The sequence below is a fragment of the Fulmarus glacialis genome, unplaced genomic scaffold, assembly GCF_000690835.1.
Source record: "Fulmarus glacialis isolate BGI_N327 unplaced genomic scaffold, ASM69083v1 scaffold7709, whole genome shotgun sequence".
In the NCBI taxonomy this organism is placed as follows: domain Eukaryota; kingdom Metazoa; phylum Chordata; class Aves; order Procellariiformes; family Procellariidae; genus Fulmarus; species Fulmarus glacialis.
In genome coordinates, this window is record NW_009232596.1 from 10,801 (window position 1) to 23,507 (window position 12,707).

The 12,707-nt window shown below is 48.1% G+C and overlaps 1 protein-coding gene across 1 annotated transcript in view; it reads left to right on the forward strand.

Annotated features, from left to right (window-relative positions):
• Positions 1-1,397: 1,397 nt before the first annotated feature.
• Positions 1,398-12,707, forward strand: part of LOC104082012 (alpha-2-macroglobulin-like protein 1) — a 23,850-nt gene continuing 12,540 nt past the window's right edge. Inside the window, 13 exon segments of the mRNA XM_009584957.1 lie at positions 1,398-1,462; positions 2,236-2,419; positions 3,386-3,548; positions 4,120-4,172; positions 6,236-6,256; positions 6,761-6,920; positions 7,360-7,444; positions 8,824-8,935; positions 9,940-10,054; positions 10,467-10,576; positions 11,068-11,235; positions 11,471-11,701; positions 12,368-12,431. Of these exon segments, the coding sequence (XP_009583252.1) occupies positions 1,398-1,462; positions 2,236-2,419; positions 3,386-3,548; positions 4,120-4,172; positions 6,236-6,256; positions 6,761-6,920; positions 7,360-7,444; positions 8,824-8,935; positions 9,940-10,054; positions 10,467-10,576; positions 11,068-11,235; positions 11,471-11,701; positions 12,368-12,431 (1,531 nt within the window).

The window sequence follows — 12,707 nt, forward strand, 5'->3', positions numbered from 1 at the left end:
GTACTTTTCGAGACCCATGGAAAGAAGCGAAGGGCAGCCTAGTTTCGGAGAGTGATTTATGTTCTTGCTCCGGTTCCTGTTCACTTGTTTATCCAGGTGCACTTACACCTTTTCCTCAGCCATTGGCACCAGCAGCTCTGAACTGAACAAAGCTGGGGGGGGAGGGCGGAGAAAAAGGAGAGAGAGGATTTTTATCTGCCCACTATGTGTGTGTGTGGGAGGTAAAAAAAAAGCCCCAAACCCTAGTGTCCTTGTTATGCATCAGTCTTTCCTAAAGAAAAGGAAAATATACTAGGCCCCACATATTTAAGAGCTCAGTTTGGTACTGGAGGATAAATTAGTGGTGCATTTTGATACGAAATGGCCATTGCACTAAAATAGAAGAACTTCCTTATTTTAAAAATAAGTAGTTTCAAGACCAGATTTTCTTTTCGATAATGGTAAGATACGCAGGGAAAAGTTCAGTATAATCAGTAGACTAACAGGTAAAAAATTAGCATGTGGAAAGAAGCTCCCAAACTAGAGAGCATATGTTCCCATCACCTAGGGCTAGAGCCACAGCCTCTTGGTAGCTAGAGAAAACCCCGAAGGACTCAAGCCATGCAGTTTTTGACCTGCCTGACCAATGTTCAACCCTCATTTCCACCGGTGAGTGCGTGTGTAAGTTGGCCCTGAACTGGCCCACAGAGGACTGTGTGATACAGCTGGAGTGAACTGCAGCTGTTAGATCTCCTCTTCAAACTGAAACACCTGTAGGGCAGAGATAAGGTGAGGATGCTCTCTGTGCTCTCCTCCTGGGTAAGGCAGCACTCTGTGAAGGAGCATAACACTATGCGTATACACTTATTTTGTACAAAGCCTGGTCTCCGGTTCAAGACTGAGACCTGCCTCGGGAGCTACAGACTCAGAAAGCTTGGGGACAGTATGACCACAAGAGCTCACCGTGAGCTCCAGCCGAGTGCACATGCCAAGGGGTCGTGGGACAATCCAGCTGGAGGCGAAACAATGGGATTGGGGCTGCAACTGGCACAGGGAGCAGGGTCAGCGCAGTGAACAGGAAACAGGCTGTTGCTTAGCAAAATAAAAAGCAAGTTTGTCTGAATGATGCTGGTCCATCCACAGGGGAGTAGGAGAGCAGAGAGGCTGGAGTCCAAAAAGACTTGGATTGGCTGGGGAACATCCTGAATGGTACAACCCTGTGCCTGCAGCACTATAAACACAGGAATGAGGCGGAAGGAAGGAAACTTTGGGGCCTCTTGTCTGCTTCCTGGGAGAAACGGCAACAACAGTGGGTGGCCTGGAGACCCTGGAAGAAGAGACGCTGCACCCTACACGCTGCACCCTACCTTCTCTCCTGAACGGCCCTCCAGAGGAATCCACCTCTCTGGGGGTCTCCCATGAAAATGTGGACTCCCTTCCTCCTGAGCTGCCTGCTTTACACCCTGGGGATAGTGGCACAACCGTAAGTGCCATTTAAAAATCTGGTGATTGATAATTGTGATGCTGAGGGAGGGGCCGGGATAGCAGGGAGAGAGATGCGAGTCATGTCCTGGAAGGGATAGACATGGGGTGGTATGCAGCATGCCACAAGCCTTCTTATGAACACAGGATCCTCCTGAAGGTGTTAACCTCTCTCATGGATATCGCTGCAGTACGAGAACTAGGTGAGGACTGGTGGTGGGAACAAGAAGAGTGAGGGGCTGCAGTCTGAGGCAGGCTGAAGGGAAAGGTGTAGGATAAAATGAAGGGCAAATGAAAAGGGCTGCAGGGCTGGGGATGATTAAGCAGGAACCAGTCTGCTGCCAAGGTAGTTGAGGAGCCATCTCAAAGCAAGAAGTGCGAATCTTTTTCTGTTGAGGGGCTGGACTGTTGTGTTTTCCATGTGTACTGGGAACACCTAAGAATGGTTCCCTTTGCAGAAGCAGAGATGGTCTCTACTGCACATGTTTCTCTACACTACTGTAGCATCCTCCAAAACCACGTACATACCAGTGTGACCTGAGGTCACCTGAAAGCATTTCTCTTGTATTTATCTGAAATTACCTGTATACCTTCCATTACCCTTGTGAGAGGTTCACACTCTCATTGTTAATCTGTCCCTCTCACTCCAGCAAAGCAGCACCTTCTGCCCCCAAAGAGGTGGTAAACCCTCCTGCTTCCTCAGACCATAGAGTATTAGTGCCAAGAGTGGGTGAGACTACTCCCAGGATGTGATGTCTTGTTTCCCCACTGCAGGAGGTACCTGATCATCCTTCCAGCTGCATTGCCCTACCCCTCTTCCCAGAGGGTGTGCTTGGATCTCCGTGGCGTGGAGAAGCCTATTCGTGTGGCCTTAACTCTTGTGCATCCATCTGGCAACCTCAGCCTCTACCGCAAGGTCGTCCGGAACAACTGGATCTTTGAGTGCTCCAAATTTCAGGTCAGGATCATGCTTGGCAGGGACCTCTAGCTGGCAGCTCCCAGCGTGCTCTTTTGGCTCATGACTCCTCTCACCAGAGAAATAGAGAATGAGGATGATGAAGAGAGGGGGCATGGAAATGAGTAAATGCAAAGTCAGGGAGAGTGTTTAGTGGGAGCCTGGTGTCTTTGCTCCCTGCCTTTGTCTGTCTGCATGATACTGGTCCTGCTGGGTATCTCACAATCCACCCTGGTGGCACACGGAGGGAAGGCTGCCTGGCCAGGCACCAAAGGACTGAGGAGGATGGAGGCGCTTAGAAGCACCCAAATGGCAGCTGTGCAGCTCATTCTCTCCTCTGAGAACGAAGCGCTGTCACAGGGTGTTGTTTATGAATCGTGATGCAGGAAGAGCCAGACGTTTCATCTCAGACAGCCTCCTATCATGTCTGCTTCCCTCCAAGTTTCTCTTTAAGGGCTGGAAAATGTGCTGGAGGACTAGGAAAGACACAGGAGGGTGTGCACACAAGCTCAGCACAAGTCTTTCTGATCTGCCAAACTCATGAACCTTATTTTCTTGGTTTGCACTGATGAATAAGAGTGGATTTCAGCTTCTGTCACTCACACACTCTAGGAAACAGATTTCTTGGCAGCATAGACCTTTTCTTCCCTTGGGTTAAGCTTTCTCCATCTCGCTCCATGCAGGCTCTAACAGTGGCCCTGTGAAGGGGCAGACACAATTTCTGTGCTAGAACAGGCTCACTTTTCCTCTTGTCCAAGATCTGTCCCAAGTGCAAAGGCGTTGTCCCCTGTCCTTCCATAGACACAGCCCTCAGCCACTGAGGGGACACCCTGTGCTGGCCTTCAGAGTAAGACGGAGAAGAGGCTGGCCTCACAGTGTAGCAGGAGTGAGGAGAAGAGCACTGCTCTGATGCCATCTTGTCCTCTTCTACTGCCTGCTAACCTTGTGGGTCCTCTTTTGTGTGCTTAGGTCCCCCAACCTGCAGGCAGCCAGGAGGTGGGCACTGTCCACCTACGCATCTCCAATGGCCACTACTTCAATGCAAATGAAGAGAAGCAAGTCCTGATCCGCAGGGCTGGCACAGGCACCTTCATCCAGATGGATAAACCCGTCTATAACCCAGGACAGACAGGTGAGCACTGCGTGGAGCACCCCAACAGTTCCCCTGCCTTGACCTGCCTGGACTTTGTTCCCAATTTCCCGTGAGTGGCATGCCGAGTGCTTTGTGCCTTGTGGCCTCCATGGGGACAGAAGGGGAAGCTATCTGCTGCCTTCTGGAATGATGTATCCATGTGCCACGTTTTAGGGGTGGGAGGGGACTGGAAGGGTCGGTCTCACATGCTCTAGGAGCAGAGCTGTCTCAGAAGAGGGAGCAGACCTGAACGTGGTCTCATCGGCCAGAGCCAGGCAGGACTGGTCTGCTCACACTGCAGACGAGGAAACGTAAGGATAACTCCAGGTGTAGCCTGTGGAAAAGACCCTAGATTGTGAGGCTGGCTGCTGTGCTGCTGCCATGTGTTTTGGGGGGAACAGGCAGTGAGCAGGGCTGAGCAAGGGGCAAGGGGGGGCTGCAGTGCAGGTGTAGGGCTGCTGGTAGGGCTGTGTGGGGACCTGTGATTTTGGGGTGAGGCAAGTGCAGGGCAAGTCCATTCACAAACACACTCCGTCTCTATAATGTGCTCTTCTCCATTTTCTCCCTTCAGTGAAATTCCGGATCGTGACGTTGACCGAAGATTTTGCTCCCGTTAACAGCAAGGTAAAGCCAGTCTAAGTGGAGGCGAGGAAGTCTCTGGGCTCCCTCTGTCAGTTCTGCCTCCTCTGCCAGCCCCACGCTGTGGATGCTGAGACGGTTCACATGTCTGCAGCACCCAGGGCAGCCAACGCCAACCCTCTACTAAACTAAATGGGAACAGCAGCGCCCGTTTGCCGACGGCTGTGCTGTCGCTCTCACAGGACGGCTGCCGGCCGGCGGGAGGCTTGGCGCTGCCGATGGTATTTGGGGAGCGTGCCAGCACTCCCTGCTAGCCGAGTTAGTACAGGGCAGCTCGGGAGCTGCCTGCACCTGCACCCCCCCTGCCAAAAAACCAGGCAGGGCTTCTGGGGACATCTGCGGGCTGCTGGTCACGGGCACAATAACCAGACAAGTTGTGTACAGACTTGGCCAGACCCGAAGCTCCCCTCCCGCAGCTCTGGAAAGCTCAGCGATTTGTGGAGTGCATTGCACCTAAGGGTGGTAGGACGGTCTGAAGCAAGCTGTGACGCATCTGCAAAATTTTAAGAAAAATTAATTGGTATGGGAAAGGATGCGCATGAAGTGATCATAAAAAAAAACCCGAGAGAAAACAGTATAACCAAATTATACTCACTTGCTGCCGGCAGCAGCTCATTCTCCCCATGTCAAGGGAGTGAGAAGTTGCCAGAGACTTGCATATGTGCTAGCCAGGAAACTGCAAGACTAGCATCTTTCTACGGTAAGCAATTATACCTGCAGCCAGCTATTTCACACTCCTTTGTCCTCAAGCAATTTAAGGAGAGCCAACAGGAATTCATGCCATGACAGATAAATACTGAAGGGCACATGTGAGCAGAGAGTTGGATCAAATCCCTCTAGACTGAAATAAAAGGAGAGATCCTTCCAGCTTCTTTATTGCTGACTTCATTTCCTCTTTTTTGGGCTATTGGTGAGGGCCTAGGATCACGCACTCCTTTCTCCTCCCAACAGAGAAGTCATATGTCTTACATTATTTAGATAATAGAGTAACCAATACATTTGCTTCCATGCCTAAAATTGGTTCATGAAGATATATGACCATAAATGTTTGATGTCTATGTGTGAGTAGAAGTAAATTAGCATTATAACTGTTAATAATGCTGTGATGAAAATTCAAAAGATAACATGTTTAACCAAAGCTATTATGAGGCATGAGTGCACTGCAGCATTAAGGCTATAATATACAGTTTGTAAATTAGATGGGTTGGAGATACCATGGGTGCCATTCACCAGCATGTTTAGTTTTAGCATTGACATTAGATTTAAACTACGAAAATAGTTAACCTGCGTGGTTTTTTTTTGTTTCAGTGAAAACAGAGCTGCCTATGATAACTTGCATGAAAGCTTAGAATGATGAATAATGTGAATTACATGTGGCCTTCTGTTTACAGACCAGTTAATCTCCCAAGCCCCTGCTCCTGCCTCCTTATGCCTCGTGCTCCCAAATCACATGTCCTTCACCACTACTGCCTCCTGGCTGATAGCTGCAGTGATATAAGAACAAACAGAGAATTAACAGACCTAGAAGGGCTGAAGTATGTCCATCTTTGTCCCTCCCTGCTACTGTCAGTTGCAGTCAGCAGTAATTCATATCTCCAAGCCTTACCTCCTAGGCCAGGGATTTTACAGGAAAATGTGGGGTATATTCTTCCTATAGGTGATGCAGTTTTGCTGATTCTTGTGATTTGTGTTACAAAACTGATGCCTTTTAGTATTTGTGAACTTGGGATGATGGTATTTGTGAGTCTCTCTACTTTTCTCCTTTTTTAATATTAAATTCTAGCTTTCACATTTGTAGAGTATCATCAAAATGCATCTTGAAAATTCAGGGATCAAAAAGCAAATCCAAAGAATAGCACAGATTTTTATGTTATGTATTTTCCTTACTATTTCAAAGCCATTCTCCTGGTTTCGGTAGGATCAAGCTCCTTGTAATGTTTGGGACAGGCGGTGTTGTCACAGCACACGGGCTAGGTGGGTAAAATAAGTTTATATGCAGGTTGCTATGTCATGCCGGTTTCTGACATTGCTGTCTGTTTGCTTTGCAGTACTCCGTGGTGGAAGTCCAGGTGGGTGTTTCAGACTCAGGTGCTATGAGGAAAGGTACTTCAGTATGGATAATACCTAGGCTGCTGTCTTACTGAGTCAAGTTGCTTTTCTTAGGGTCTGTGTAAACACATGCGCACGCATACTCTGTCCACATGCTTCTTGTTAACAAGCATTGACGATCCAACTGGTTCAGCTTCCATCCATTTCTACATTCAGGAATGCAAACCAGGCTTTAGCTAACGCTTACAGTTCATCTTTATGTAAGACCGGAGAGTCTAAATGTCAGGACCTTTCATACCTTCTTTTTCGACGGCAGAACAGAGTAGAGTAACCCTGGGTGGGTTGGGTTCACCTCTGTTGGTGCTCCAGCACTCAGGTCACTTCAGCACCATCTGGGGAAAAAACAGCAGGAACCTGTGAAAGCCTCTGAAATCTCTGAAACGCCTTTGAATCCAGTGGGCTCTGGGTAGAGGACAGTAGGTGTTGCTGACGACTGCCTCTTCTTTACTTCCCTCGGACTGCAGGACCCAAACCAAAACCGCATTGGCCAGTGGCTGGATGTGAGACCAAAACAGGGCATTGCAGATTTCTCTTTCCAGTTAGCTGCCGAACTCTCTCTGGGGACTTACACCATCAGTGTGGTGAACCCAAAAGTGTCCAGTACGTTTAAGGTGGAGGAACCCGGTAAGATGGGGTATGGAGATGTGATGGCAAAAGTTGCTTGTTTCTGCCTGTGTAACAATATATAGGCAAAAATTGTAAACTAAGATTTACTGTCTGAGAGCTAGGATTAAACACAACTCTATAGAGTATAGAGTGGGCAATATCAGAAATGAAGACAAGGGAGATTGTGCTGGAGATTCCTGGAGAAGGTATCTGCTAACAACTGGGCTGGCACAGTGTGAGAATACACTAAAGACCTCTGCGAGACTGCTTGTATGTTGGGGGAAAAAAGGGGGTTCTTTCTTTGGTTTCCCTGTTTTTAATTAGTCCTTGCTTTTACCTCATGAACATGTCCCTTCACGGGACTCCAGCCTTACATGAACACACTCTTCCCTTTTGTGATCCCATGTCTAGGTAGTCTGTTGCCTTTGATGGAATAACTCTGTGGTTTTTGTTCCAGCGTTGCAAAAGTTTGATGTTTTCTTCGAGGGACCAGCTCAGATTTATGCTTCAGATAAAACTTTTTTACTGCGTGTGTGTGGCAGGTAAGGAGGATGTTCAGGGGAAAGGAAACAGCTCATCAAAACTGTGTCTCTCCTTCCGTATGTCTCCTACCTCTTGAATCCATCAAGGAGAAGTGGCTCAAGACAGGCCAAACAGTCGTTCCTTTAGAAGAATCCCAAATAGTGCAAGAGTCAAACTGATGGGTTCTTCCTTGGAGAAGAGGTACACGGGCCACGCTTGGGAGATACCATCCAGCTATATGGAGACTTGTCCTAGGCAAGTGATGCCCTGCTCTGGAAGCTGTGTGCGTCCAGCCTTGAAAGACCTTATGTGGGGAAAAACGCATATCTGATATGGGACTGATCTGCTGCAGTAAAGGAGCAGGAACTGGTGTTTCTTTAGAAGGTTATGCTGTTCCTTCTCACTTACATGCTGTTGAACTTACTGCCTTCTTAGAAGAAGCTGGTGGGTTTCTTTAGTTATGTAGTCATTAGCAAAAACTGAGCAGATGAGGGTGTGAAGGAAGGCATGACCTCAGATAGTGTAAGTGCAAAGGAGGAAGAAGAATGATCTGGAAAGCACTTTGTAGAGAGATAAAGGGGGTGAGCTCATTTGTATTTGGGGCTGGGTTGTCCGGAGACTTTTGGTGTCTCTTGGCTGCTGGTCTGACATGATTTCTCATTGATTGGGACATTTAGAATTAGACCATATGAAGCTCTAGTAGAAAACAGTACAGCACTCTGCATCCCCAGGATGGGTCATAGATGTCTTCCTGTTACTGATACTGTCAGGAGCATTGCTCCAAAGGGAAAGCCAGAGAGGAGTCAAAGCAGGGAAAGGCAGCAAGGCAGGCAGGGGAAATGTCTGCACTGACAAGGGCACACCTGTGCTGAACCTTGCAAAATACAGCAGAGCAGGTCTGATGATGGAAAGAAGAGTCCAGATCATGAGATAAATCCATAGTGAGGCAGGTCTGAGGTCACTCTGTAGCTCTATTACTGCAATACCATGCACTTGCTGGTGCTGTCTGCTGGGACACAGGTTTCTGCTGCTTTCGCACCTGGGCTAATATCTCCACTGGGTGCTGCTCCATGCTGTGTGGACACATCAGCTCAGGTCAGCTCTCTGTGTCTGCCTGCAATTCCAGGACAGCAAGCAACCCAGAAGTGGGAGAGCTTCGGAGAGTGTCATAATGACAGGAAAGGGTCCTTTCCTGCCCGTGCTTTGCTTCTGCCTCTGCCGGACGCAGGACTGTGCTATTGCACTCCCCAAGTACACAATGTGCTATATTTTCATTTACGCCTGCCTGCTTACCAGCTGCATTAAGACCTTCATCAGGAAGGCCACCTGTGTGGAGCAACGTACTCAGCAAAGCACGCGGTGCCTTTGCTTGGCAGCTCGTCTGGTGTTCTCCCTGCAGGTACAGCTATGGGAAAGCAGTGCAAGGGACCATGCGGGTGACTTTGTGCCAGAAGACAAGGAGGCGTCCTCAAAATGCCAGCAAGGACATCTGTAGGGAATACAGCGGTCCGGTGAGTAAAATCCTGGAAGTGAAGGAGCACCACACAGGACTAAGTGTCAAGGGCTGAGTGAACTGAATGAACTGCTATGTAGGGAAGATTTGCCAACCTCTGTAATGTATATCTAGACTAATAAGTAATTGTGTGTATTCAATTAATGCAATTATTGTTGCCCAGACCAACTGAGAAGCCTTTACCCCCAGAAGTTCTTCTTTGTAACTTTGCTTATTAATGATAGGGACTTAAAAAGAGGAATTTCACGGAAAGATTTAGAGTTCTGTTCTTTTCTGGAAAGAAGCATGACTTGCCAGAAATTGATGCAGTGTAAGAAACAACAATTAATAGAGCTTTCTCAGGTGCAAAATTATCCTGTTAAGGTGAACCTATGCCAGAGCTGCACAAGGACACTAACGAAGATACAGTTAATTCCACAGCCAAATTACACAGTGGCTTTTATACTTTATTTTGTCTTTTTATATATTTATATATTGTATATTTTTATATTTTCCCTATTACATCTTTCTATTCCTAACAAAGTATTTCATAGCTGGGCTATTCCTTTGTACATATATGGTTGAAAACTTTTCATACTTTATGATTTGTCATTATGACTTGTTACGGTAGTCGTAATCTTCCGGCTCTGGAAATGATTCATTACTTTGAATTTTCATTTGATTCTGCAGTTCTTATAGCTAGATCTATTAAAATACTCATATATTTGCTCTGTGATCCAGTTAGTGCAGTCTTCAGTTTTCTCCTAAAGCTGGAAAGTTGCCAGCATTGTAACTTTGATAAAACTGTGATGCGTGTTTTGTTTTATATTTCTACAATGTAAATTACACATATTCATGCATATAAAATTGAAAATACAGAATTTAAAATGTGAGCCATATCTATCTATATATGAGTCTGCATTATTACTTGCTGCAGTCAACAGTTATGACAGAATGACTAATACCTTGTCCTTCTGACTCCTTCCCTTCTCCCCAGATAATATCTACCATTTCCTATTGCAGACTGTGAGCAAGGGGTGCTTCACCCCTTCTGTAAGCACATCAGTCTTCAACCTGGCTCCCAGCGAGGAAGACGGCAAACTCTATGTAGAAGCCTCTCTCCTGGAGATGGGCACAGGTACCCAGGGGCTCAGCAGAGAAGGTGCAAGCGCGAGAGGGACCATTCCGGGGGTGTGAGGGTCAGAGTGGGCACACCTCCCCCTCTCCTCCACCTGGTGCTGGGACCATCTCAGGACATGGAGAGTGGTCCTGCCCGAGGAACTTGCTGTGCCCACAGAAACCTACTCTGCCAGCAGCCGGCGGATGAGGTGTGGCTGGGAGCGTGGTCCGTGAGGCCACAAAGGAGGCATCTTAACTAAAGAAGGAGCTGCCACAGGAACAGCCTCCAAACCTTGAGGGTGCTGGTGTCGGGAAGGAAGTTTGAGACACTCCACTTAGAGGGGCTGGGAATAACAAAGTGAGATTAAACTAGGGTGCGGTAGTCACCTCCGATACCGATCCTGATTGCCTTGCACTCTGCGTTCCAACAGGGGTGCAGATCAACACCTCCAGCCAAATCCTCATCTCCAGGACAGCTGCAAGGGCAGTGTTTGAGACACCAAATGCATATTACATCCCTGGAGTACCCTACAGGGGGAAGGTGATTTTTTCTCTTGCTTCTTCCCTCCCCATCATTTGCCAAGGAATTTAGTGTCTAGTAAATTTTGCTGACCCAAATCATTTTCTGTTCCTGAGACAGAGTACTTTACCTTGCAGTGTGTCACATTACCTGATAGTGCGGCTCCAGTTTCTGCATTTCAGATTCCCTGATGTGTTTACCCCTCCAGCTTCTGCTGAGAGCGATGAGTGATGTCTTAGCAGGGATGCTGGGATGCAAGGATGTCTCAGCTGTTGGCTAGGAGATGAGCTCCTCATGCTTATCTCCCTTTTGGAGCGGACAGGTTTTAATCACTCTCAGCTTAGCTTTATTGATGAGGGAGTTTTACAGGTCTCCTGTTTTCTTGGGGCCAGGCTGAAGTTAAGGCCACCTACAAAGGAGGCTCTATGTTTGTCAGAGGAAGGAAGCTTTTGGGTATGACACTGGAAGAAATATCTGCCTTTGGCTTTTCTGCCTCACTCTGTTGTCACCAGATTAAGCTTCAGGATCACTATGGAAATGGTATGAAAAACAGAAAAGTTTATCTTGTGATAAAGTTCATGAGGCGTCGGTTTATCAAAACGTACATCACAGACGGCAGTGGAATAGCATCATTCAACCTGGACACAACTGTCTGGAACAGCTCATCAGTCTCTTTGGAGGTAAATCCCACCTCTGCATACAGGAAAGTGAGAATCCTTGAGCTCTGCCAGTGCTCCCCGCTCGTGCCCTGCAGCCCCCCTGCCAGCTCACCTGGGCTCCCCACACAGCTCTGCCTATGCAGAGCCAGCAGGAAGGCACCGAGCAACAGCCTTTCCCAAACCAAGCTGATGACATCCTAACAAAGCACTGAAGCATGAAAGTCTTGATTTCTGTGTGTCTCTGGTCCCCTCTCAGGGAAGATTCACACTGGAGGATCTCACGCTCACACCTCGAAAAATTGACTTCAGTTACACAAACGCTTACCATCACCTGCAGCCCTTCCATGTCACAACCAAGAGCTTCCTGGACATACACCCACTCACAGGAACACTGCCTTGTGGGCTGAAGCAGAATGTCCAGGTGACCTTCACGCTCAGTCGGGATGACCTGGGAGAAGACACTGGCCGTATAGGTTTTGCATATTATGTGAGTAAGGGTAGTAGAGAACCTGTGGGGAAAGACTGCACTGATGGGACCAGACCCCAATGAAATGTTGAGGGTGTAATTTAGATCATCCCTGGAGGGATGACGGGAAAAACTTCTTCTTGGAGAACTGGGTGAACACTACACCTAGTAGAGCTCAGCCTGGCCACAGTGTGATCCTGGTATCAGGGCCCCAGTCACCTCCATGGGTGGGAGGAGGCTTCTACCTTAGCAGCCCATCACCCCCTTAGCCTCTGCCAAGGCTTCAGTGGGAAGTGTTTCGTGCAGAGTCTGCTCTCAAACTCTTCTCCCTTTAAAACTGGATGGGTAATCACTTTTTCACTCTGGTTATCAAACAGCTGCTCAGTGGAAATGGCTTTTGATATGGTCTGGAGACCTGCCTACTAAAGGGGAAATTCCTTAGCTGTTTCTCACTTATCTCCAGTGAACCCACTACCCATCCATTGTCCTAACTGGACAGATCAGACCAGAATCTCACGTGTTAAAGCTTCTCCTCCCTGCAAATCTGCTGGACCCGAGGTATGGGGTTGGATTGGACCCACAGTTTATTTCTGAGGTTGCTTAGGAGAGCAAGATGCACATGGGTGAGTGTGACTGCACTCCGGTGGCAAACAGCAGTCTGCTCATCCCATGTCCCTCCTCCCACAGGTCGCTGGGAAGGCTGGAATTGTTGTCAGGGGCCAGAGGAGTGTCCAGGTCGGAAAGCTGAACAGTAAGTCTGCGGCAGCCGGACAATGGGAAACAGTTGCGCCTGGTGGGTTTCTAGGTCAGACAGTGAGAGTTGCCAGAGTTTCTCCCAAATTCCCTGAATCTATAGGTCCTGGGCAGTCAGTGAACAGGACAGAGGGAGGCTGAGGAAGAAATTGTGTCAGCTGGAAGAGGCCAAAAAGACAGAACGAGGGAAACAATGATGGGAAGAGAGACTGGGAGGACCTGTGGGAAGATGGAGCACATGGGGACAGAGAATGGAGGGAGAAGGCAGACAGAG